A 22,407-nucleotide genomic window follows, 5' to 3' on the forward strand; every position below is an offset into this window, starting at 1 on the left:
ATTAAACCTCATAGCACTCTAGAAAGGAGTTAATTTTCCAGAAACAGGAAGGCAACAGCAGAAACATTGAGATTTTTTAACTCCCAATATGTACTTCGCGCCAAATTGTGCTTCATTTTTTAAAAAGGTCCCATCTTCCAGCACTGACAAACTTTCAAAGGTGCTACTTCAGAAGAACAGACTCCACATGGACAAGCAAATGTTAGAAATTATTTTTGAAAACTGTGGTCTTAAGAGTGACTCACTCAACTCTACCAAAGTAGACATAACAGTATTAAACAAGACAAGCAGGGGATCAGGCTCAGCCTGCAGGGGTTTAGGAAAGGCATATCCTGCTTGAACAACCTGATCTCCTTTTATGACCAGGTGACCCAACTACTGGATGAGGGAAAGGCTCCAGATATAGCCTAGACGGATTTCAGTAAAGCCTTTGATACTGTCTCCCACAGAATTCTCCTGGAGGAACTGCCAGCCCGTGGCCTGGGAAGGTGCACTCTTTGCTGGGTTTGAAAATGGCTGGATGCTGAGCCCGGAGTGGTGGTGGAATGGAGTTACATCCAGCTGTAGGCCAGGCATGGGTGATGTTCCTCTGGGCTCAGTACTGGGGCCAGTCCTGTCTAAGATATTTATTGATATCTGGATAGGGGGCTCAAGTGCATCCTCAGTCAGTTTGTAGATGACACTCACTCTGGCAGGAGTGTTGATCTGCTGGAGAGTAGAAAGGCTCTGCAGAGGGATCTGGACAGGCTAGATCGATGGGCCAAGGCCAGTGGTATGAGGTTGAACAAGACCAAGTTCCAGGTCCTGTCCTTGGGTCACAACAACCCCAGGCAGCACCACAGGCTGGGGAAGAGTGGCTGGAAAGTGGCCTGGCAGAAAAGGACCTGGGAGTGCTGGTCAACAGCAGCTGAACATGAGCCAGTTGTGCCCAGGTATCCAAGAAGGCCAATGGCATCCTGGCCTGGATCAGCAACTGTGTGGCCAGCAGGACCAGGGCAATGATTGTCCTCTGTACTCAGCACTGGTGAGGTTTTCACCTTGAGTGCTGTGCTCAGTTCTGGGCCCCTCACTGCAGGAAGGACATTGAGGTGCTACAGTGTGTCCAGAGAAGGGCAGTGGAGCTGGTGAAGGGTCTGGAGAGTGAGTCCTATGAGAAGCAGCTGAATGAGCTGGGGGTGTTTAGCCTCTAGAAAAGGAGGCTCAGGGGAGACTTTATCACTGTCTACAGCTGCCAGAAAGGAGGCTGTAGCCAGGTGGGGCTTAGCCGCTTCACCCAGAGAACCAGCAACAAGACAAGAGGAACAGCCTCAAGTTGCACTAGGGAATGTTCAGGCTGGACATCAGGAAGTATTTCTTCACTGAAATGGTTGTTAAGCATTCGAATGGGCTGCTCAGGGATGTGGTGGAGTCACCATCCCTGGAAGTGTTCAAGAAACAACTGGATGTGGCACTGAGCGCTATGGTTTGTTGACATGATGGTGTTTGGCCAAAGGTTAGACTCGACCTTTAAGGTCTCTTCACTCTTAATGATTCTATGATTTCCTAAAGACCGGATATGAATTTAAGAGCCCTTGGCCCCCAAATCCCCACTTGGGTCATTAAATACCCTCTCTGCTAATCTAAAGTCTTATTCAATTTCTGAGTGAGTAACAGGACACAGAACAGTTAAACCTTCTATGACTATCTATTAATTCAAAGTAATGCCATTTTCTTCTGTTTCCATTTGAACTGATCAGGTGATCAGACACTAAGCACTGAATTCAATTAACATAGAAGTTCTTCTCATGAAGGTTAATCTAGAACTATTTGTTCCCTTTCAGAATAAAATAAATCTTCCTTAATTGTTTTTAAGCAGAAAAGCAAATATACTATGTCCCTTTATCCACTAGTGCTTAAAGTATAATACATACTACAGTAGTTTCCTATTATAATGGAATATTTGCACAGATTGCAAATTTGTCCCAGAGGAATGAGGAATCTAGTGAATGGACACATACATTTATTACACTGAATACTCGAGGTAATGCTGGCCTATGATATCAAGCCAATAAGCTGGATGATAGCCCTGGTATAATTATGTAATTAATTAGCTCTATCATAATTTTTGGTTTATGACACTAACTTTTATGTGCCACTAGTCAATTTAATGGCATTTTAAATTGAAATAGGGCCCCTGAGAGAGATGCTACTTACCGAATCACATATCTTGTATTCAGATTTCTTTTAATTTCAAAAGATGACCTAATAAAATTGCTTTATAATTAAATCCATTCTAGCAACTTCTCCTATGTGATTCTTTCTCTTCTCCCATTTTTAATTACGAAAAAAAGTTCCAATCAGAAAACACTCACTACTATAATTGTATGCAAAAATCAGTGATCTCTTTTTGTATCTCTTGCTGCTCCCTTCACACAGCACTGCATCCTGGCTAGCTTTCCTGCAGAATTTTACTAGCATCCTCCAGAGGCAGAGCGAGGAAACTGCACCTTTTACACTGAAAATCTAGTTAAATTTGCTTTATCTTGTTTGAAAAATAGTCAAGCTGCTGGGAAGAAAGGGGAGTAAAGCCCCACGTACTTTCTATTTCAGACAGACACCCACAAGTACTCTGGTATCACAAGCTGTGGTTCTCCAGCGAAGTAATATCAGATAAAGGAAGGGAAGGGAGTCCACAGCTCACCTCCACCCAGAGTGGCAGACCCCCTTGATGTGTCACCTCCCATTTCCAGCTGGAAAGGCAGCCAGCAGTAGACATTGGTACCTCCTTGGGGCTGGGGGCTTGGGATGTCATCCAGGAGCAGTCCTTACCACACAGGCACCTTCCCCACCTGGTGCTCCTCAGATGGAAACCCATCAGGATCTCACCCTGACACAGCACTGTTAGGAAGCATCCTCCATCCAATGCTTAATACGGTGGCATTACACTGAGTAAGGAATATGAGCAGGTAGAAGCAAAACAATCCCTCTTTTCATAGGATTCACTCTACACAGTGGCAGTTGTACCCGATGGGAGCACAGTATCACAGCATGGGAGCAGAGCTAAATGACTCCTTTCTGAGGTGATGATTATTGCATTGAAGGTACTCTCAATGTACGTGGTACTTTACCACACAGAAAGCATGGCAAACTCAGAACAATACTCTGTTTCTGAAGCCATCACATCATTTCAACCACTGATGCCTGGGGAATGGATGTGTTGGAGATACCCAGGATGACACAGAACAGTTAAGAGAACACTTGATAATACCGGATGGTACAGACAAACAGATTAAAATATTATCATTTCCCTGCAGACTTAATCATATTCTGTTCCATTTCTACTCCCGAGAAAATAATAACAGACAGATATTGAGCATAAATGGAACAGTTTGTACTTGTGTTATTAAGGCAAGCGCATAATTTTAATCACGGCTGAGTTTTAAAAAACAGTGATATTTAAAGTCAGGTGAAAGTGATGGAATTCACTGTCAACTTCTTACCATTTGCTGTGTTCTTTCTGAAGTTATCTAGAAACTCTTCCAAGAGCTGTGACTGGTTTGGAGGGGGCAACAAACTCTTTGGGTCCCTGGAAATGTCGCCATCTGACCAGGACACACATAAGGGCTGCTGGGTCCCACAATGGTTTGTTCTCACTGTAAGCATTACACTTCTCTCTGAAAACAGTAACTCCATCTGCCTGAGATCAAGATCAGACACAGCCTCTCCATTTATGCTCAGGATTTCATTGCCTACTCTGAGCCCTGGGAGCATGTGAAAGCAAAGAAAGAAAAAAAAAATAAGACGGGGGGGAAAAAAAGAGGTAATAAAATAAAATATAAAAAGGGTCACAACACAAACCTTATGCTGACTCGCCTTGTATCTTTTGGGTTTAACATCAAATATCGTACTCCTACCACAAGTCCCTTAGAAACAATGGGAGCTTTAGTCGTGCTGTAATTATACAGATTGACCTCATGCTTCCTTTGATAGGTGCTACCCACAGTACAGCAATCAAGTAGCTTTTGTTTAAAGATGCTACAGAATTGGGTGGGTGGAAGAGCAGCACAGCTTTCAGGGAGATTAGAATAGAGGCACCTCTCACAAGCAGATATACAGCACCATAACACATATTTCATTATCTATGAACAACGAGGCACTCGTCATGTAGATCAAATTATCCATGCAAAGCTGCAACTAAGGATGGAGTTTTTATCAGCTTTTATATAAGCCTAAACAGTGGCAAATGCTGTCTTTCAAGGTCAGCAAAACCAAGTAGACATTACCATCAGGTAGCAAATTAGTAACTGTCTCAATTTTTCTGGGTTCATTTTTCAGAGAGCAGAACCCACGTGAGCCTCACATGTGCTGATGAAGAGAAGCACAATTTCTGAGCAGCGCAGTGGAAAGGCTCTCACAGAAATGTATGCAGAAAACTATTCTGGGGAGGAAGGCTTTTTGCCAGCAAAAGTGGAAGTGATGGGTCATGCAAACTGATCAAGCCCACGAAGTTCCCTAGTGTGAGATGAACTCCTTCTCCAGTTTGTTCCTCTGTGCAAAAGTACTCAGTTGGATGGCTGAGCACACACTTTGTCTCCAGGGGTGAACAAGAGCTCTCCCCACTACATTGAAAGGATAATTCAGTTACTCTGTGTACACTATTTTTCCTAGTATTACATACTTTCCATGGTCTTTAGGAAAGCAAACTGTGAACAGTAAAAGACAACAACCATTTCAGACAGCATTACTAAAGCTCCTTCAAGTTTTTTGACTTGAAAAAGATAATGAAGAGTAGTTTTAAACACAAACAGGATACAATACCTTCCTTGTATGCCAGTCCATCAGGGAGAACATCGCTTACAAAGATATGGGTGAGATGCTCATTTTCAGCAACTTGGGCTGTGACAGCAAAACCTGAAGTAAAAGAGGTTTAAATCAAATACACTTTCTGGGAAACATTTCCCTTTCATTTTGTGTATTTAGCGGACTTCACATGAGAAGGAAGATACTTCTTGTGAGGACACACCCACAGCGCATATAGAAATTATCACATGGTTTCTCAGTCATTCTAAGGCCTGTCAAAATTAATAGGACTTTTCAACTCCCAGAAAATGCCATGCTATGCTGTAAGAAAAAAAATTACATTAAAAAAAAAAAGATTTCCTACCTCAGCTCCATGACATCTCAATAACACAGCACAGCACATTACATTAAGAGTTCTCCAGAGTGTCCATCAGACATAGAGGTGCTTTAAACAATTCCAAAAACTGGAAACTCAAACTATAAAGCAGCAAACTATACAGACTAGTGAGTGGGAAGAGCCAGAAAATAACAATTTAAAACAGACTTGCAGCTAAAGAACAGCACAAAGTTGCTTTACAAAGATATCCTTGCAAGGTATGCAATTATTCCTAGGCATAACTGCCTCCCATGGATAAAAAGACTGTCAGAACTTGTTCCAAAGGATACTTTTGATACTGTGCCAACAGAGGATCCCACTACAAAAAAAATAGCAGACCTTGACCATTGCCTGACTGGAGCACTTACATTAGTCCTGGCAAAGGATGTTTTTCTGACAAGTCTGTACTTCAATTATTTGGCCGGCGTAGCCAAATTAGAATGTGGGCCCTTCCAAAACATAAGAAATATTCTTGTCAGCATAAAACAACCAGTTTTGGTCTTTGCTGTAATGCCTGGAGTTCTTTGCAGACTCACACTTTGAGCTATCAAGGATGGCTCTATTTGCTGTCAGAGACAAAAAAGTCCCAAAGAGAGAAAGTAAGTAATGGCAAGAATAAAAAAGAATTCCTGAGAGCTTACCATAATCACTTATGTTTTCAGTCTTCGTAAGATGAACATGATAAACAGTTAGTGGACAGATTTCTATTTCATCATACACCTGTTGGAAAAGGACAGTAGCAGAAGTCACCAAATTATGAAAATACAAGCATCAAACCCCAGACAAAGTATGAAAAACAAGCTCAATATTCTTTGCATCAGGACTTGCTGTCTTTACATAGAGAGCTGTGTTACTGTGTAAGCATCACTGCCATCAGCTAAAGATCAAAAAAAAAAACCACCCTGGAGTACAAGCTGACACTGCTTTTGACACTAAAAGCCTCATTCAAATCTTCAAACATTTCTTGAAGAAAGTGTTTGCAGTGCTTAGCCACCCAAAACTGTGAACCAGAATGACAGAATGCGTCCCAGAACAGCTTTAAAACCTTATTTTAGACCTAAATTTCACATATTTGTAGGTGATAACTCAACTGCAGCTACAAACATCACAAAACTTTATCTGAAAGGAGTCACACTTTCCTGGTCTACTATGTATTCATATGGTTCAGGAGCACAATACTCAGTATTTTCATCAACCAGTCTTCTGAGTTGTAGGCCATAGTGTCTTGGCTCCAGCTGTTTCATCTAAAGAAGAAAAATAATGGAGTTTGGAACTTGTTAGTTATTTCCAGAATTCTAGAAGACAGAGAAGTGACACACACACAACAAGCTCCTAAAATCATGCAAAAGCAATCTCAAAAAGTCATTTTCTACCTATTTTTGTAGTATAAACAAAACTAGACGCATTGCTTAAAAGATAAGGTTACAGTGCAATTCCCACATTGCCTTCTGATCCTCCCACATCCTTTCATAAACACGATGTCTTGGCTATTGGATCCACTGAGCACTAATATATGCTTCCAAAGATATCACAACTGTCTTCTGTCCTTTTGAACTTAACACTCACAACCACTTTTTTCTATGACTACTTGTAATGATTCAGTTCTGCTCAGCAGCTTTTGCTTCTGATGTAGAAAATGTAAATGCATGTATGGGCAGTTAGGGGAGGGGAGGGGAGGGGAGGGGAGGGAATGGCAAGCAGGTTCCCTAAGGGTCTGCCTTTATTAGATTTTATTTTTATTGCTGGGTTTCATCTATGATCAGAGAGTTTCCCCTATTTTTTTTTTTTTACCACATGAGGTCAAAGCAAAGATCCTGTCTCAGCAGGAAGTCAAAGGATAATAGGGATATTCCCAAAGGATATTAGCCTGAAAGTGCTGAGCCCCTGATGGGAGGCTCTGAAAAATCAGGATACTGGTGAGACCATGGTACAAAACATTTCATTTTAGCATATTAATTCAGCAACAATACTAAAACAGGAGGAAGCAACATTTCCAAAGAAAGAGGAATGACAGCCTCCCTGAGGGTTATTTAACCCCTTTAACACATCTCTGCAGCTTACAAAATCTAACTCTACTGAGTAACTAGTAATTACCATTTTATTACCTCCTACAGTTAACAAGTTACATGTGTTCTGTATCCTGAAAAATTTAATTCAATTGCACAAGTTTTTGTATACATGCTATCCAAAAACAGATGGAAAACAGAAATGAGAAAAGTATAAATCCCATAACGCAAGGATGAAGGGGAAAATAAACCCTAACAAGTCCTCTGAACTTTAGCCTTATTGACATAGCATTCAAACATTTTCTCTTAAGAAGAAAGATTCCTTACACTCACCAGAGCAGAATGAAAATGTAAGAAGGAAAAGAACCAGGATAGATGAGCAGAAAGTATTCAGCATTAGAGAATGCTTATGAAAAGCTTTACACACAGAATAGAAAGACAAAATAAAACAGAAAAACATTTAAGAAAAAAAAATCAAGGAATTTAAAACTAAATTTTCATGAGATACAGACAATGAAATTAAAAGTCAGCTTTACAGTTACAAATATTTTGGAATGATAGAGTAAGAGAGGTAAGGAATTTCCTTTTCAACTTAATTTTACTTTTACAAATTTTATTTCCTCCTTTCGGGTTCTTGCTTGGCGCCCTAAGAGCTTCAAAGTGTTCCGGCTCTTCCGTGCCACCTGGTGGCCAAATCGTGTATCACACAATCCCTTCAACCTGACAGTACAGCCAAGCTTTTAAAAGTAAATCCAAATATTACACATTTTCTCCAGGATTCAGTCTCCACCAGGAGAAGACACAAGACGATAATTTCTCCTTATATGATGCCTTAGAGATGCATCGTGACTTGCCCAAATCAGAGTGTTTATTTTGATTTTCAAAACTATAGTTTACTCTGGATTGTTAAAATCGTTGGCCCCTCCCCCCAATATTAGCACGCAAAAAGAGCCATTAAATTGGGTCTTTTCCTCCATTAGAAGCCTCAAAATTCATTACTTCAAGCCAGTTCAATGAGTTCACATGAAAATTCACCGTAACCTATGCCAAAAGCTACAGCTGAATCTTGTCCAGCACAGGACATTTTATTCCCCTCTTTTTTCCCCTTGTGAAGCAAATAAAATATATTTACCAGTTGCCCAGAAAACACAACTCAGGGGTAAAAAGTTATTTTTTCCACAAAGCTTGTTAGCATAATTTGACTTGGATCATGAAGCTGGAGCAAAATTCAAGCACTGACACATGTGGAGAGAGAAGTGTTAGGTATATTACAATGTTCCAGAGGCACTGGTGTTTTGTTTGTAGCTAAAACTGGTATTTCTATTTTACCTTCCACCTGTGACTCAGTTTTCTGTCCCATGATCTATAGCAATCCCTCTCAAATTGCCAGCACTGAACTTTCAGACTGGAATTCTCTCTTTGAAATTCACAAGTAGAGCTTGTATTTAATCAAAAGCTTAAAAGGGTTCTTTCGGAAGCAAACATATATGATAGCCTTTGTCACAACAGTCTTAAATGTCTTCATCTCCTGGCTGTAACTCAACCAGTCCCTGTTGCTGCTCTGTGATTAATTTGAACAGAACAACCAGGTTTGGTGCAAGGACAACACAGAGGGGATGTGTTTAGACTCCCCAGGGCAGCTACCTGGCACACTGTCACTGCTCCTGAAGTACAGTCATGTGCTTTCTCCAGCAACACTTTCTGAAAACCTTTCCACAACCCTGCAGTCTTGGCTACAACATATAAAAACCACAACTGAGGAAAGAGAGAAATGTGCCTTGAGACAGTGACAGGGAGATGCTGCTATTATGCATTATTAGTACTATATATTACCTCATTACTCTGTTATTACATGTAATGATAATCTTATCACAGTTTTCGCTGTTTATGCATCCTCTGCTATACTACATTCCTTCTCAAGTCCACAGCTATTTACAAGGTGCAATTGTGCATGAAAAGTAGGTACCTTGCATGCCAAAGACAAAACATCCTCCACCCTGTGCTCTGGCTTGAGTGTCAGCGCCACTCCTTGGCCGTCACAGAAATGAACATATGTCTGTGCTTCCCACGCATTCTCCTTCTGGATGCTCTCTGGCAATGAGCAGTAGACATTCAAAAAATCGTCGACTTGCTGCTGGAAACAAGGGAGAAAAGTACAACATATGTGGATGTTAAAAAAAAATAAATAAAGTGCAATTACATTAGCAGTTTGCAGTAGCTATGCATTCAGACAGTACTGAATGTATATTTCCCCATGGCAAGCCAGGAAACAATTCTGTTACCTGCTCTCATTTGCTGTCCAATAACTGATTTTCTAGAGCTTGGATTGCACTTGCTCTGCATTCCCATTATAGAATTTTATGCCTTTATCTCATACTGATCACTGATTTAACTCATTGTGGAAGTATGTAGCTACCTGTTATTGTATCACAACTGAAATAAAATTTTAAGAAGAACTGACAACTACAATTTTACCTAATCAATAAATGTAAAATAACTTTGTAAATAAATAAACAAATAAATAAACAAATAAATGTAATTACTGTCATTTTGACAGAAAATGACAATAAAATTCCAGCAGAGAGCACTGTGGAGCAAGGCTAGCCATAACAAAATAAAGGACTAAAGCAGGAATAAAATGCTCCTACTCTATTTACAGTTTGAGAACATCATGTTTCATTGGCAGCGCAGGGTATTTGCCTGTTTACCATTTTGCTCCACATTCTCCCTCTTTCCAAAGCCACTCTGCTTGATCAAATAACATCAGTCCTAAATCAATTCCCTGTCACTTTCTCAGCCTTTGCTTTCACACTTTCTCCTGTACTGTACTTCAGGCTCCATATTTCAAAGGAAGCCACACAAGGAGAAGACAAACACTGAGAGCTGTTCAGAATTTGGATACTCACATATATATATTTGGGTCAGCCTATTCAGTACCTCACTTAAATACCCATATCAAGGCATTTAACTTTATGTAGATGGGGTCCCTTGGTTCCACATGCAGTCACTGGAAAGGGACAGTAAGTCCATAAAGTGGCAAAATTTCCACCCAAGGCATATCTTAAGATATCCTGAGCTGTTCTCAGGGGTCCCTTCCTCCTTCATGCTTTCTCTTAGTATTTGTGGTTTGTTTGTTGGGCTGGGGGGGTTTGTTGCCTTCATAAAGACCCTTGATTACCTAATTCTTCCTCCTCTCCAAAGGGACACAAGCCCAGGGGTGCACTGCAATTAAAAGCTGCTGTAAAAGCTGCACAGGGACTGTTTCCCTTGCTGCAGGCAGCAAAGTTACTGACAACAATCTGTCAGTAGCAACAGAGAGACTGATATTTTGTTTTTGCAAATAACAACTGTGGCTGTAAAAATGATGAAACAAGCAATCCTAGCCAGGTAATTACCAAACAAGGCAGAAATTCAGGCTGCAGACAACCCAGAGTGTGGTACAGAAATAATGTGATGCCAGAGTAACACCGGTTTGGTGGAATAATATTAATGACCTAGCTCTATTCATTAAACTTGTCTGTCTTGCTCAACTGTCCCTTTTAACTAGTTGAACATGAAATTTCAATTAACACATGTAAATGGAAATCCTATGAATGCCAGCAACTTATACGTAACAGGAATCACAGAATCAATTAACACAGTGATGAAATCTACACCAGGTGAAGTTTGACCTCAGTGGCTGCAGCTACAGACTGCTCGTAATGCTGGTGATGTTGAAGAAGATAATTCTTGTGGACCTGTAGTCCTCTCAGCACTAAATCAAGTGCCTGGGAATGAAGGCTGACCTATCTCCACAGTGTAAATCACAGAAAGGAGAAAGGGGCAAGGCAGGGGGGGCTGCAAGAGATCAGCACAAATGAGTCAGGCAGAATTTCCATGGTGGCTTCCTCCAGGGGAAACCAATGCTATGCTTGCCTTGGCAAGGGAGTTTTGCAACTACTACAATGGTTTATTGCACTGTAACAGTAGCTCTTCAAATCTGTGCAACTGAAATAAATCTCACTGTTGCCAGAGATGAAAAAAGACTCATAACCTCATATCATAGAGGATTAGGGCAATTTGGTCCATGGCTACCTTTTGATGTAAGCTTTTATGACAGGACAGAAAGCTCTGCAGTCAATGTGAGCTACATCCTTTCCTTGCCATGTACTAGGATGCTCAAGCATACAATTTGAGATAAACTCCCCCTGTTATTAAACATGACTGTGTTCCTTAACTGCAGTCAAGGAGCCGTTGCTTCATCCACATTTTCCATCTCAGAAAATCTGACATGAAAAGATTTTTTTTTGCTGTTATGCCTGCAGTGACTAATTCCACAATAGTTCATTCATTCATTGCCACATAAAGTTATAACAACCCATCCAATTTTCCAGAAAGAGGCGCCAGGATTTGCAGACTGTCACACGTTGTGCCACAGGGCTGCTGCAGGACCAATAGGTTACTTCATAATTTCCTCCCACTATTTGCCTCTGGTTTTATCATCCTTTTCAGGGAAAATACAGCTTCCCTGGCAGACTTCACTATTTGTCATTCGTTACCCTCCACAGGCAGCATTTTATAAAAGTTTTGATGCTGGTTTTGTTTTTTCATTTTAAATCAGCCAGTGAAACCAGGCTGATGCCAGAGTAACGGTTTTCAGAGTTATGATGAATCACTTCTGAGTTGTTGTATGATTCACCAAAATGTCAGGATCTTAAAAATGCCCACGCTGTATTTAATACCCATTGAAAAAAGGTTTCAGAAATAGGGTTGAGATAATAAGAAAAAAATGTTTTTCTAGCTCCAGAGCTCTGCTCAGCACCTAAATTGGGTGAGTTTTTCTAGTCTTAAAGACAACCCTGCTAATTTTTTTAATCCTGGCCCAAAACCTGCAGCCACACTGCCCTCTGATAGTCCCCCTCTACGTGAGGGACAGGGCTGTGAGTTCCTGGGTGAATTTGGCGAATGCTGCTTTACCTAGAGCTGGGACAAGAAGACAGACCTTGTGCCTTTGCTGACACTCCACCAAAGGGGAAGAACTTCATTCTGCCTGCTCCCTAATGCCTTCAAAACATTTCTTTGTCTCCTCAGAATAGTTCAGGACAAGTAAGTGCTCCTGAAAGGTCAGAGGACAGGAGACCAGCAGCAGACCCTGCTGTATAAAGCAGCTCTGTCAACCTCTCAGCCCCAATGGTACTGACATCCAACCAAGGGATTGGTGTCACAGCCCTTCAGGAGAAACCTTCCGGGGCTCTGCCCAAGCAATTTTGTCATTTCTCAAGTGGCAAACCTTTCCGTGTTTTAGGACATTTGAACAGGAATGAATTGTGTTTGCTGTGTCTGAGATGGGACATGGATGCCATCTCACACCACACACAATGGTACATTCTGGAGGTATTTGTTAAGTGCTCTCTACAGGAGTTGATTTCTATCCCATAGTTACAATTAATTTTGAAAAGAGAGGAGTGACTTGGTTTGAATATTTCCCCACTCCAGGAAGTAACAAGCAAGTGGCCAACGAACAAAGGGAATTCAGGTATTTCAGTACACTTTTTCAAAGAACAAACAAACTATGAAGATACTTTCAGGAGACAAAACAGCATTACAGGATTAGCTGCTGTCAGTGGGAGATGTCTCTCCCAGTGGTATAACTTCTGTGTAATTAGATATCTCTTACCTAGACATTAAATGAATGCACTTGATGAGAAAATAAACCATGTAGTACATACCAAAAAAACCCCATAAAAACCAATGAGAAATTATGAACTTTGTCCAGACCTTCCTCAAAAGATTAATTACAGCTCTTCATTACAGTTAATCATTTTCAAAAGCAATATTGCATTTTAAATGCAGATTTTGGCTTTTTGTCTAATACCTGGTACACAAACTCATCTGAAACGGAACAGTGCTGTAGTATGATTTTTTAAAGTCTTCTTTCAGGTTTTAAACTGTATCAGGTGACTATCTGGTTCAGGGAACAAAGGAGGAAAAGGGACAGTGGGCAGATGGGAAGGAAAACACCCCTTTGAGTCTAGCACACGTTGCCATTAAAGAAATGCAGCTATATCATTCAGAAAACAAAGTTCAGAAACCCTGTGCCTAAGACTTAATTAACCTTTTATTATCTGGAGCCTGCACAACCCTACTGAGAGAGAAGGATATTGTCTGTCTGCATAAACCCTGTGGCAAGCAGGCAACATTAAGTGGTCCTACATGTATGCAGTTACAGATTTTGGAATGACCTCCTTTGATTCCAGACTGGGGGCCAGCAACACTATCCCCCAGGGAGGCTGCAGGGATGGAGAGGGACCCTGACTGAGGCCAGGCAGGCTCAAGCAGCAGATTTCCTCCTCCTGGGCATCAGAAAGCATCAATCACAGCTATTTACTGTGTAATTCTGCTGAGGGGATGCTGCATCCTCTTCCTTTACTTGGGCAATCTCCAGCTTTATATTAAATCTCACTTCTCTGATGCGATGGTCCACAGAACTTACATAGATTCTATTGCTTTAAAACTCAAAATACAGAGCTTCTGTCGAAGTAGACAAAGGGGTAAAATACACCTTGGCTTTCATCCCATCCCTGGAAACCATCAAGAGCAGATTGAATGGGACTCTGAGCAGCCCGATCTAGTTGAAGATTTTCCTGTTTATTCCAGGAGGTTGGACTAGATGATGTATAAAGGTCTTTCCCAGTCCAAACCACCCTATGATTTGCCATACTGTGACGGATGCTTTCAAACAAGCTCAGCCCCAAGTCTCTCTCAGAGAGACTTTAGTGCATGGAGAAGTTTCTAGGGGTTTGGTTTTGTGTTTTAAAGACTACCATGGATGCTTAGAAACTTATGTTAAAGTGGTTTCATTAGCAGAATTATAATCCTGTCATCTAACTATAAATACATTTTATTAATCTCTTTGGGGTCTCTGAACCAGCCCCATCATACATTTAGAGAAAAGTATCCCGGAATTTAAAACATGATGATGCAGAATGAGAACAGGCATATCTTACCTCAGCAGAGCTGGCTGAATTCTGGACACCAGCAAATCCATGTCCTCCTGCTGAATCAAAAACCTATTGAAAATATTACAGATAAATCAGTAGGTTAAACAAATAAACACCTTTACTTCTTATCTGTTTTGGGTAAATCCTTTGAAAAAATAGGAAAGAAAACTAAATTAATAAATATATATCAACCTGATAAGCTCCAGGAACCTTTTTGTGGTTTTTATTGCTTTATTCTGACTAGAATTAATAAAGAAATACAACTCTCTCTACATAAAGAAAATTTAAGCAGATTTTCTCTCTTAAGCTACATGCACAGTCAGATTCAAATATGTATAAAACATGTCCTTGTTTTTTCCTATGTACTAGTTAGTAATAAGATTAAAGTAATTTACTTTCAAATCATGCACTACACTAGAATTATAAGTTTCACCCTTCATGAGACTGTTAGGGAGAGCTACAAATCTCATCATGATTTCAAGGAACTATTTCAAGTCACTGTTCCTGGTTTCTAAAACCTCCCACCCTACAGTTTTTCATCTTTTCTAACCAAGCAGTTTTCTTGACACTATTAATTGAAACTTTTAGCTTAGCTTTAGAAGCATACTTGACCCAAACCCCACACTATTAAGTAACAAGTAGCTGACTACTGTGCCTGCTTTGGAAGTGATGAAAGCAGGACCTGAGATGTACATTGCCCATATGTTTTGGAAATTTAACTACTGGAATCTCACAAAGGTGCTAGGCTTATTTTTTTTTTTTAATCTACTAAATGGCTAAGGATACAATCAGATATTTTGGTGATAAGGCTGGTATAAACACATGGATGGATCTATACACTTTATACATGACATTGAGATTTGCAAGTAATAACTTTGCCCTCCTAAATTGCAAATTTAACTAGTGTTTTTTAAACTCCTTCTGAAGTCAACAAATCAAGACAATACCAGACTTACATTTGAGCTTTCAGGGGGTTTTGGTATTAGCAAAAGCCTTTCAGATAATCTAAGACAACAACAAACTCTCTCTAGATTTCATACAAAGTCCAGTTTCTGCCAATGCAAATAAAGGGCACCAATTCTGAACTTCCTTGTCTCACCCACAGACACAATCAAAGTATTTTATTGCTTATGATTTCTCAAAACAGCTCACCATTTAGACATACGAAAGCAGATAAGCATTTAAGAAACTGAGGATAATGTGAGCCTAGACATCACCCATCTGCTACAGTGCAGTTTTATTAACTGATCTGTGGAAGACCAAGCCACTTCATTAATGTTTACGAAAGCTTCCCAGCACAGAAACTCTGAACATTTTTTATTAATGCCATAAAAATAAACAAGATAAAATTAAAAACTTCTCTGACACAATGATGTTCAAGAATATACTATCTGATTTTGAAGCTAGGGTACTGTAGATTAAAACATACCAGCTACAGTCAAATGAACTTATGTCCAAGAATGCAAAACTTTTTAAGTCTATTGTTTGACAGAAACTTCTCAACACAATGACCAGAGAAGCAATCTCCTCTTCTCTGCTTAACCCAGCTGGCTGAAAGAGACAAGAAAGTCATCCTCAGGCCTATTCTGATTTTGATGTAGAATTATGTGCACGTACATGAGTCTGAACAAGGAAGTGGCTCTTTTTTCAGCCATCTTCAAGGTTCATGGGTCAATTTTCAAGCCATGCCCATAAAAATTCCTCACTTTTATGGGCAACTCTCAACATTTACATTTCCTTAATTGTACCGATGGATGTTTAATTAAGAAAAAAGGAAAAAAATCAAGAATCCCAGTTCATGTATGAAAATGAAAACATTTTTGGGGCAGCTTGGTTTGTAAGGTTTGGAACAAGGGTGAAGACATCCTGCATTGGAGGCACCTCAGCCTGTGATAGGGCTCCCTTCTCTCTGCTAAGAAAAGCACTGGGAGGGCAGCAGGAGCCTCCTCTCCTTGCCACAGACATAAGATTCCCTGTCCCTGAGCTCCACAGAATCCCCTTCACGGGCTATAAAGCATATGAGAAGACATATTACCAAGTTAAGAGCAGTGTGAGGTATCAGCTCTGCTGCAAACAGAGCTAAAGGGCATAACATTCCTTCCCCCAGGGCTCACATTAATAAAGAAATAGAGGGTGCAGGGCTCGCAGACCAGACTCAGCTGCTGGGGAACACAGGGGAAATTACGTGAGGAGGATGACCTAGGGAAAATTTCTACTTTAGTTCCTTCTTTGTAAGACAGACTTGAGTTTTAATAATCAATTTCACCATGCTAACAGATCTCAATCAATATGCTTGAAAGTGTTAACAGGCAGATAGATGTTTAATGCCAGTGTAACACACAGATATTTACCTATTAAAAATACAAACCATTAGACCAGAAAATCCTGATGTGTTATTTTGCTACACTGAATCTGTTGGATCAACTCTGTGTCTATTGCAGGACATGGACAGATACGCTTGTTTAAATATTCCACAACAGACTACCAGACATGCAAGAACAGCCAATTTTCAAGTGCTGATCATAGATCTTTTGACTACTAAAATCAATATACAAGGGCCAGGGAACAACAGGAGCAAGGTCACCTAATGAACAACGCATAAAACACTGTTTGGCAGGAGTAAGAGCAGACATGTCAGAGGCTAGTGAAAACAGTAGTGTTCTCAGTGAGAGTATACCTCTGTAGCTTCTGCCTCACTGTAAAGAAGTGTCTCTGCTCCTATTACCCTTTGTTCAGGGAAAGGCAGCAAACTTCTGTTTCACATATAACTGAGCTTTTATTGGGAAAACACAGACTCGTGAAAGAGTCTTGAAAGAAACCCCACTTCCCAACAGTTTGCAATGTGCCAGAAGAGAAGTTTTGTTATAAATTCAAACCTGATGGTCTTATGCTGACGATGATTTAATTACTGGGTCAAAACCTGTCATTCACCAATCTTATTTATCACAAAAAAAACCCCAAATTAGATATATACTCTTCACAAGTGATGATTGCATTGCAAGTTTGCCACACCTACTGAAACCTTGGGTGCAGGTTTGATGGACAGATGTCTTCTGCCCTGTGCACCAACAGCACCTTGCAGGATGAATCTCAGAAGAAACAAGCCATTCTGTGATATCCCCAGCAAATAAGATCTACCTGAGTTATGGAAGGTCGTTTTTCTTTTCCTTTTCTTGCCAATGTGTCCAGTCCTTTCAGGGAAGAAAATAAACCCTTCTTATTTCGAACCCTTTGCGACAGAGACAGGGTACGTTTCCTGAGAGCAGCTTCATCCCTGGAGCAGATCTATTCAAACACAGAGACAGACCATCCTGTACCACTCTCATAACAGCAAAATATTGACAGTTATTTGAACCTGAGGTATCAAATGAGGGTTATTTCAGTTCACCTCAATGCAACATGCCAAAGTGCAAAGACAATGTTTTAAACTTTCGGCAGTAATGCTTGTTTCAGTATTCCAGTGGAGTAGCAGCATATTTTTTTGTCATGGGGCAAAATTAGAAGTCATAAGAAGGGATGAACTGAGAAAATATTGCTCTGTAAAACAAAAGAAACTAATGAAAAGGCTCTGAAGAAGAATGATAACCTATCATTCAGATATGAAATTGCTAGAGGAAGACAGACTCCAAATTGCCACATAGGAGATAAATGCGCTATGGCATTGAGTTATTAACAAAGAATGGCACAAACCACACAGATAAAAACAGTGGCAGAGAGAAACACATTCCTTGACAGGACTTTCAGTACTACTATTCAGACTTCCCATGCAGCAGATGTGGTCCAGCCCTCTCTGCCAAGATCAGCCTTGCAGCCCTGCCAAGGTTAAAGAGCAGAGGCAAACCTGCTACTGCTGCACTTCCCTTGAAGCCAACGGGGTGACAACAGGTTACAGCAGCTGAGGATCTCACTCATTCTTCTTTACAAACACAGCCCACAGTTCTTAAAAAAGCAACATATAATTTTGAATTGTCTCTAGTTTTAGCCTATTCTAAGAATACTTCCTTTTTAGGAGCGACTCCAAGTCTGGAGTCCTTTGGGGCCAAAAAAAAAAAAAAAAAAAAAAAAAAAAGCCATGACTATATCCTGTAGAAGAAAATTTATTTGCAGTCAAGGAACAGGCAAAAAGGGTGAGAAGGGAACAGGGCTGCCTGAGCAATGGATGTGGGTGCAGCCATGTATTATTCCAGCTCAATTCCATATCTAAGCACATGGTGTTTTTGTGTAACGCACCCCTGAGAGTGCATTCAGACTTACCAGTGCATGGAAGGATGAGACAGAGAAAATGCCGAGCCTCCCCAGTGCCAGTTTTGAAGGACGACTGGCAGCAGCCAAAAGGCTCTTTGGGTTTGGGAGCTCCCCGCCTTGCAAACTGGATAGGTAACATCTCATTCGGAAAAGGTCCATGTTAAATTTTTCCAGGTTCTGCTCCCATTGCTGGATCTGTTTAGATATAAAAAGGGACAATTAAATGGGGGGAAAATGTCTTTGTGGGCTGCACTGAAACTTCGAGCTCTTCCCCAAACCCATAGTAAATTGCTTTCATCTGGCAGTATATGGATTAGATTAGTTATTCCCTGCCAAAACACATTCAGTCATATTGTGTTACATCAACCCAAAAGATGACTTGAAATAAAACAAAGCTGGTGGTCTTAAACGCATACTGACAAGATGAACATACCGTGAACTTCGGGTAGTTTGATAGCCACAAAAACAGTTACATAAAAACACAACCCTGTGGCTCACAAAGGCTTTTTCCTTTTTTTCCCTCTCTTCCCTCCCACCACCCCCTCCTTTTTGGAAATTAGTCTTGGTTTTTTAGCTTAGATTGTGTAGCTGTCTGGCTGAAAGCAAAGTAGAACAGCTATGCTAACACACCATGCAAAACAAAGTAGCTACAGCGGTAGGTTCTGTTCTTTCTTTACTACCATCCTATGGCTCCTCTAACAGTAAACAGGAGACAATACTCATGGTTCTTGTTCTGATAGGGGAAGACACGATTACACTCAGGCACACTGCAAAAACAGCTACATGGAACCAATAAAAACTACTGGAGCAAAAGCAGGAATGTAAATATGCAATTCTTAAAATGTATCTAGCACAGGTACACGAAGATCTAACAATTTAATCCAATTTCAGTGTAAAATTAGGAAATTGAAGACTCAAATATTTGCTAGACAAAGCTCTGAATCAACATTTAGATGACAGATTTTAAGTATTTGTGTAGATACATACTCATTTAACCAAACGTATTCACACTCATTTAAACACATATTCTTGTGCACTGCACCAAAGTAAAATTTTGCTCCTCATTTCCCCAACTTGCATACTGGTAGTTGCAGCAAAAATCTGCCCTGCAGATTATACAATTAACATACAGCATACATTAATACCTATAGGTAGTAGAAATAAAAAAGGCACCAGGCACATTGATATGTGGGAAGGCAGAAAAGGCATGTCCACCAGGTCAAGGTACACCAAGATCCTGTACTGAAGACTGTTGAAATCCCCTGACAATACTAATCTTCCAATGTCAGCTCCAGTCACTGAACACTGCCTGTTCAACACGTGGTTTAGGGCTGTGGAGAAAGTTCATCAAGTTTTCTATAACCAGCGTTGGCTTCATACCTTCTGCTGGCACACGCTGCCCGTCCCCACGTGTACAGGACACTGTCACCTCACACTGGGATTAGCCAAGGCTGGGAAAAGCACCTTTGTGACTTGGGAAACAAGCTGACAAATATAAAAACCTCAGGTGGACTATGCCCTTTAGGCTCATTTAGAAGCGAAATCAGTTCAGTTTCCTTATAATGCTGCCAAATATTTCAAGAAGTAAACAAGTATTTGGCCGCTTTACTTTCAAGAATTAAGAAGTAAGGGATGAAAGGGCAAGTAGAAGAAGTAAGTGGAAGAAGTAGAAGAAGTAAGGTTTGTGCTACAGCTGACAAAGACCTTACCTAATCCAGCTTCTTTATACATGCACTCACAAATTGTGGCATCAGTTACTTTTGGAAATAAGAGGTAAATCTTATTTGGTGCGAAAGGTGAAGAAATGGAAGACAATATATCATTTTGTACAGGTATGAATGCAAAATTGTAATTTACAGTACACTTGAAAGATTTTTCAAAGAATGACTATTAAAAAGAAAAGAGAGAATTTACAAAAGCTTATCATGAGATCAGTTCTTGGAAGTCTAGTGAAAATGGACAGAGAAACACATAACAAAGATGCTGTGTCTAATCTCTCATCACAGGCATTTCAAACACACATTGTCTGCACTCCTGAAAGAATAATCTTTTCTCTTCCTTGCATTTTGGTTTTTTGGGGTTTTTTGTTTTGGGTTTTTTTTTTCTTTCTTCTTTGTGCTCTCAGACACTTCTCACAGAGCATTTCTCTGCTTGCCAGTACTTTACGCATGGGACGACTCCAATAGGAGATTGTGAGATGAGCTCTTTCTCTGTGTCAACATCCAACTAGAATGAAAACATGGTTGTCAGCTTTTCACAAAGCCAAAAGCTACAAGCTCAGGTAATGTCTTTCCCTTCGAGATGACACCTCTGTGGGTACAGAGCCAAGTCAACTTTTAATAGCTCAAGAACAGAGCAAGTCTTGTTCTGGGCACTGCCGGAGTGGAGCATCCTGTCCTCATTGAACACAGGCTGAGCACAGGCATCCTTGTGTGTCTTAGGCCTTCTTCAAAATCCCCATTAAACATTTGCATGAAACTGTATTTTAAAATAAAGATAATCTAAGAAGGGGGAGTAGGGTACAACATGGGAGCATTCTGAAGAAATAATTAAATTACAATGTTTAGCAGTCACACAGGATACTAGCTAATCAGCTCCAAAAGCATCGGTAATCACAATGTTACATTTAATGGCATTAGCAAAAGCGGTAGGCAAGGAATTTCTGGGATTGTCTTGTAGTCTTATCAAAACCAGGGATGTCTGGAACCAATTGGAGACCATGAACCAATACCAGCTGCTATTTGTCTAAGCCTTTTAAACTATGATAATTCTTCCTAGAGATTTATATTCTTGAAGACTAAACGGGAGAAGCACACAAATAAAAAAAGCAACAACATCAAAGCACAGTATGACCTGGTCCATGAAGTTAATTTACAGCCTGCAGACTCACTGCTGCAATCCCTATTTTGCTATTGTGTGAGGCAAATCTCTGCCCCACGTGGGTGGACTACCCGAAAGATGGCTCAAGGACTTAACTTCATCATGCACAGAGAAAACAGCCCTTTTGAATTGTGCCTGAAAGCACACAGGAAAAAGTGGATTCAGCAGACAGCTGTGGGAGCAGGAATGGGTGACAAAGGGTAACAACAGCACAAAGTGAGTCTGAATAGAGGTAAGAGATATGGCCTGAAGTGACACACACCAAGACAAGCGAGCACGTGAGAAACGTGAAAGCATTAAATGTTTTTTCCGGAGGAAAGGGAGGATGTCATTGTCAGTCCAGGCAAATGTTAGGCAAGGATTTCTCGGTTTAGTGGCAGCATGAAAGAGCTTGGGAGAAAGGCAAGGAGGGGCCACCCAAATAAATATATTGAGCCTAGTAGGATCCTGTAAGGTAGAGTGAAAAAGGAAGCTGTGGTACAGAGATAAAAAGGAGTAAAATGTGGGAAACCTTGAGAATTATTCAGCCTGGGCCAGCAGGAGAACTCATGCAAGGAAACGTGGTGCCAGGACAAGACCGTAATTATGTGAGGGGATAAGTTTTGCATCAAAGACTGAGTGCAGGAATGAGTTATTGAGAGTTAACACACAAAGGAACATCAGCACGGTACTTTTGGCAGTACTTCAGCAGCAATGATCATTTTCAGAACATAAATAGTCGATTCTCCTCCAGGTTAGTGAAAAATCTGTTCAGACACTAAGAGAGAGTTGCAAGTTAATTACATTTTAAATCACGCACAGAGGAGCTAAAGGAAGTTGCTTGAAAGCAGGTCTCTCTCAGGTCAATAGCCCTGCTAGGTTTTCTATAGCTAAACTTTAAAGTGGGAGCTTGGGAAAAGCAAGGGATAAATATATAGAGGCCAATGGTTTGCAGCAGGAGATTTGGGGATGCATAGCTCCTACATGCTCTATAGTTCTATCTGCAGGTAACATTTACAGTGGGATCAGCACCTCAGCAGGAACAGGTTTGGGGTTTGCAAACTGCAAAAGGAAAAGCCCCAGCAGCCCCAGCAAAGCTCAGGGATTGCCCTTGGCTCCTTGTCCTTCATACACTACAGTGCAAACCCTATCTTCTGGGGGG

The 22,407-nt window shown here is 40.6% G+C and overlaps 1 protein-coding gene across 2 annotated transcripts in view; it reads right to left on the bottom strand.

Annotated features, from left to right (window-relative positions):
* The window catches only part of TIAM2 (TIAM Rac1 associated GEF 2), an 89,007-nt gene that overhangs the window by 46,988 nt on the left and 19,612 nt on the right, over positions 1-22,407 (bottom strand). The window contains exons 6-13 of one of the 2 annotated variants that reach the window (XM_085055796.1): positions 18,396-18,581; positions 17,280-17,426; positions 14,148-14,210; positions 9,128-9,292; positions 6,294-6,399; positions 5,797-5,874; positions 4,798-4,890; positions 3,480-3,740 (exon numbers count right to left, since the gene is read on the bottom strand). In XM_085055796.1, coding sequence (XP_084911922.1) covers positions 3,480-3,740; positions 4,798-4,890; positions 5,797-5,874; positions 6,294-6,399; positions 9,128-9,292; positions 14,148-14,210; positions 17,280-17,426; positions 18,396-18,581 — 1,099 coding nt within the window. Of the gene's footprint in view, positions 1-3,479; positions 3,741-4,797; positions 4,891-5,796; positions 5,875-6,293; positions 6,400-9,127; positions 9,296-14,147; positions 14,211-17,279; positions 17,427-18,395; positions 18,582-22,407 lie in introns of both variants that reach the window. The other variant, XM_085055794.1, reaches the window with a different exon arrangement.

The sequence above is a fragment of the Lichenostomus cassidix genome, chromosome 3 (assembly GCF_008360975.1).
Source record: "Lichenostomus cassidix isolate B80296 chromosome 3, HeHo_3.0, whole genome shotgun sequence".
Lineage (NCBI taxonomy): Eukaryota > Metazoa > Chordata > Aves > Passeriformes > Meliphagidae > Lichenostomus > Lichenostomus cassidix.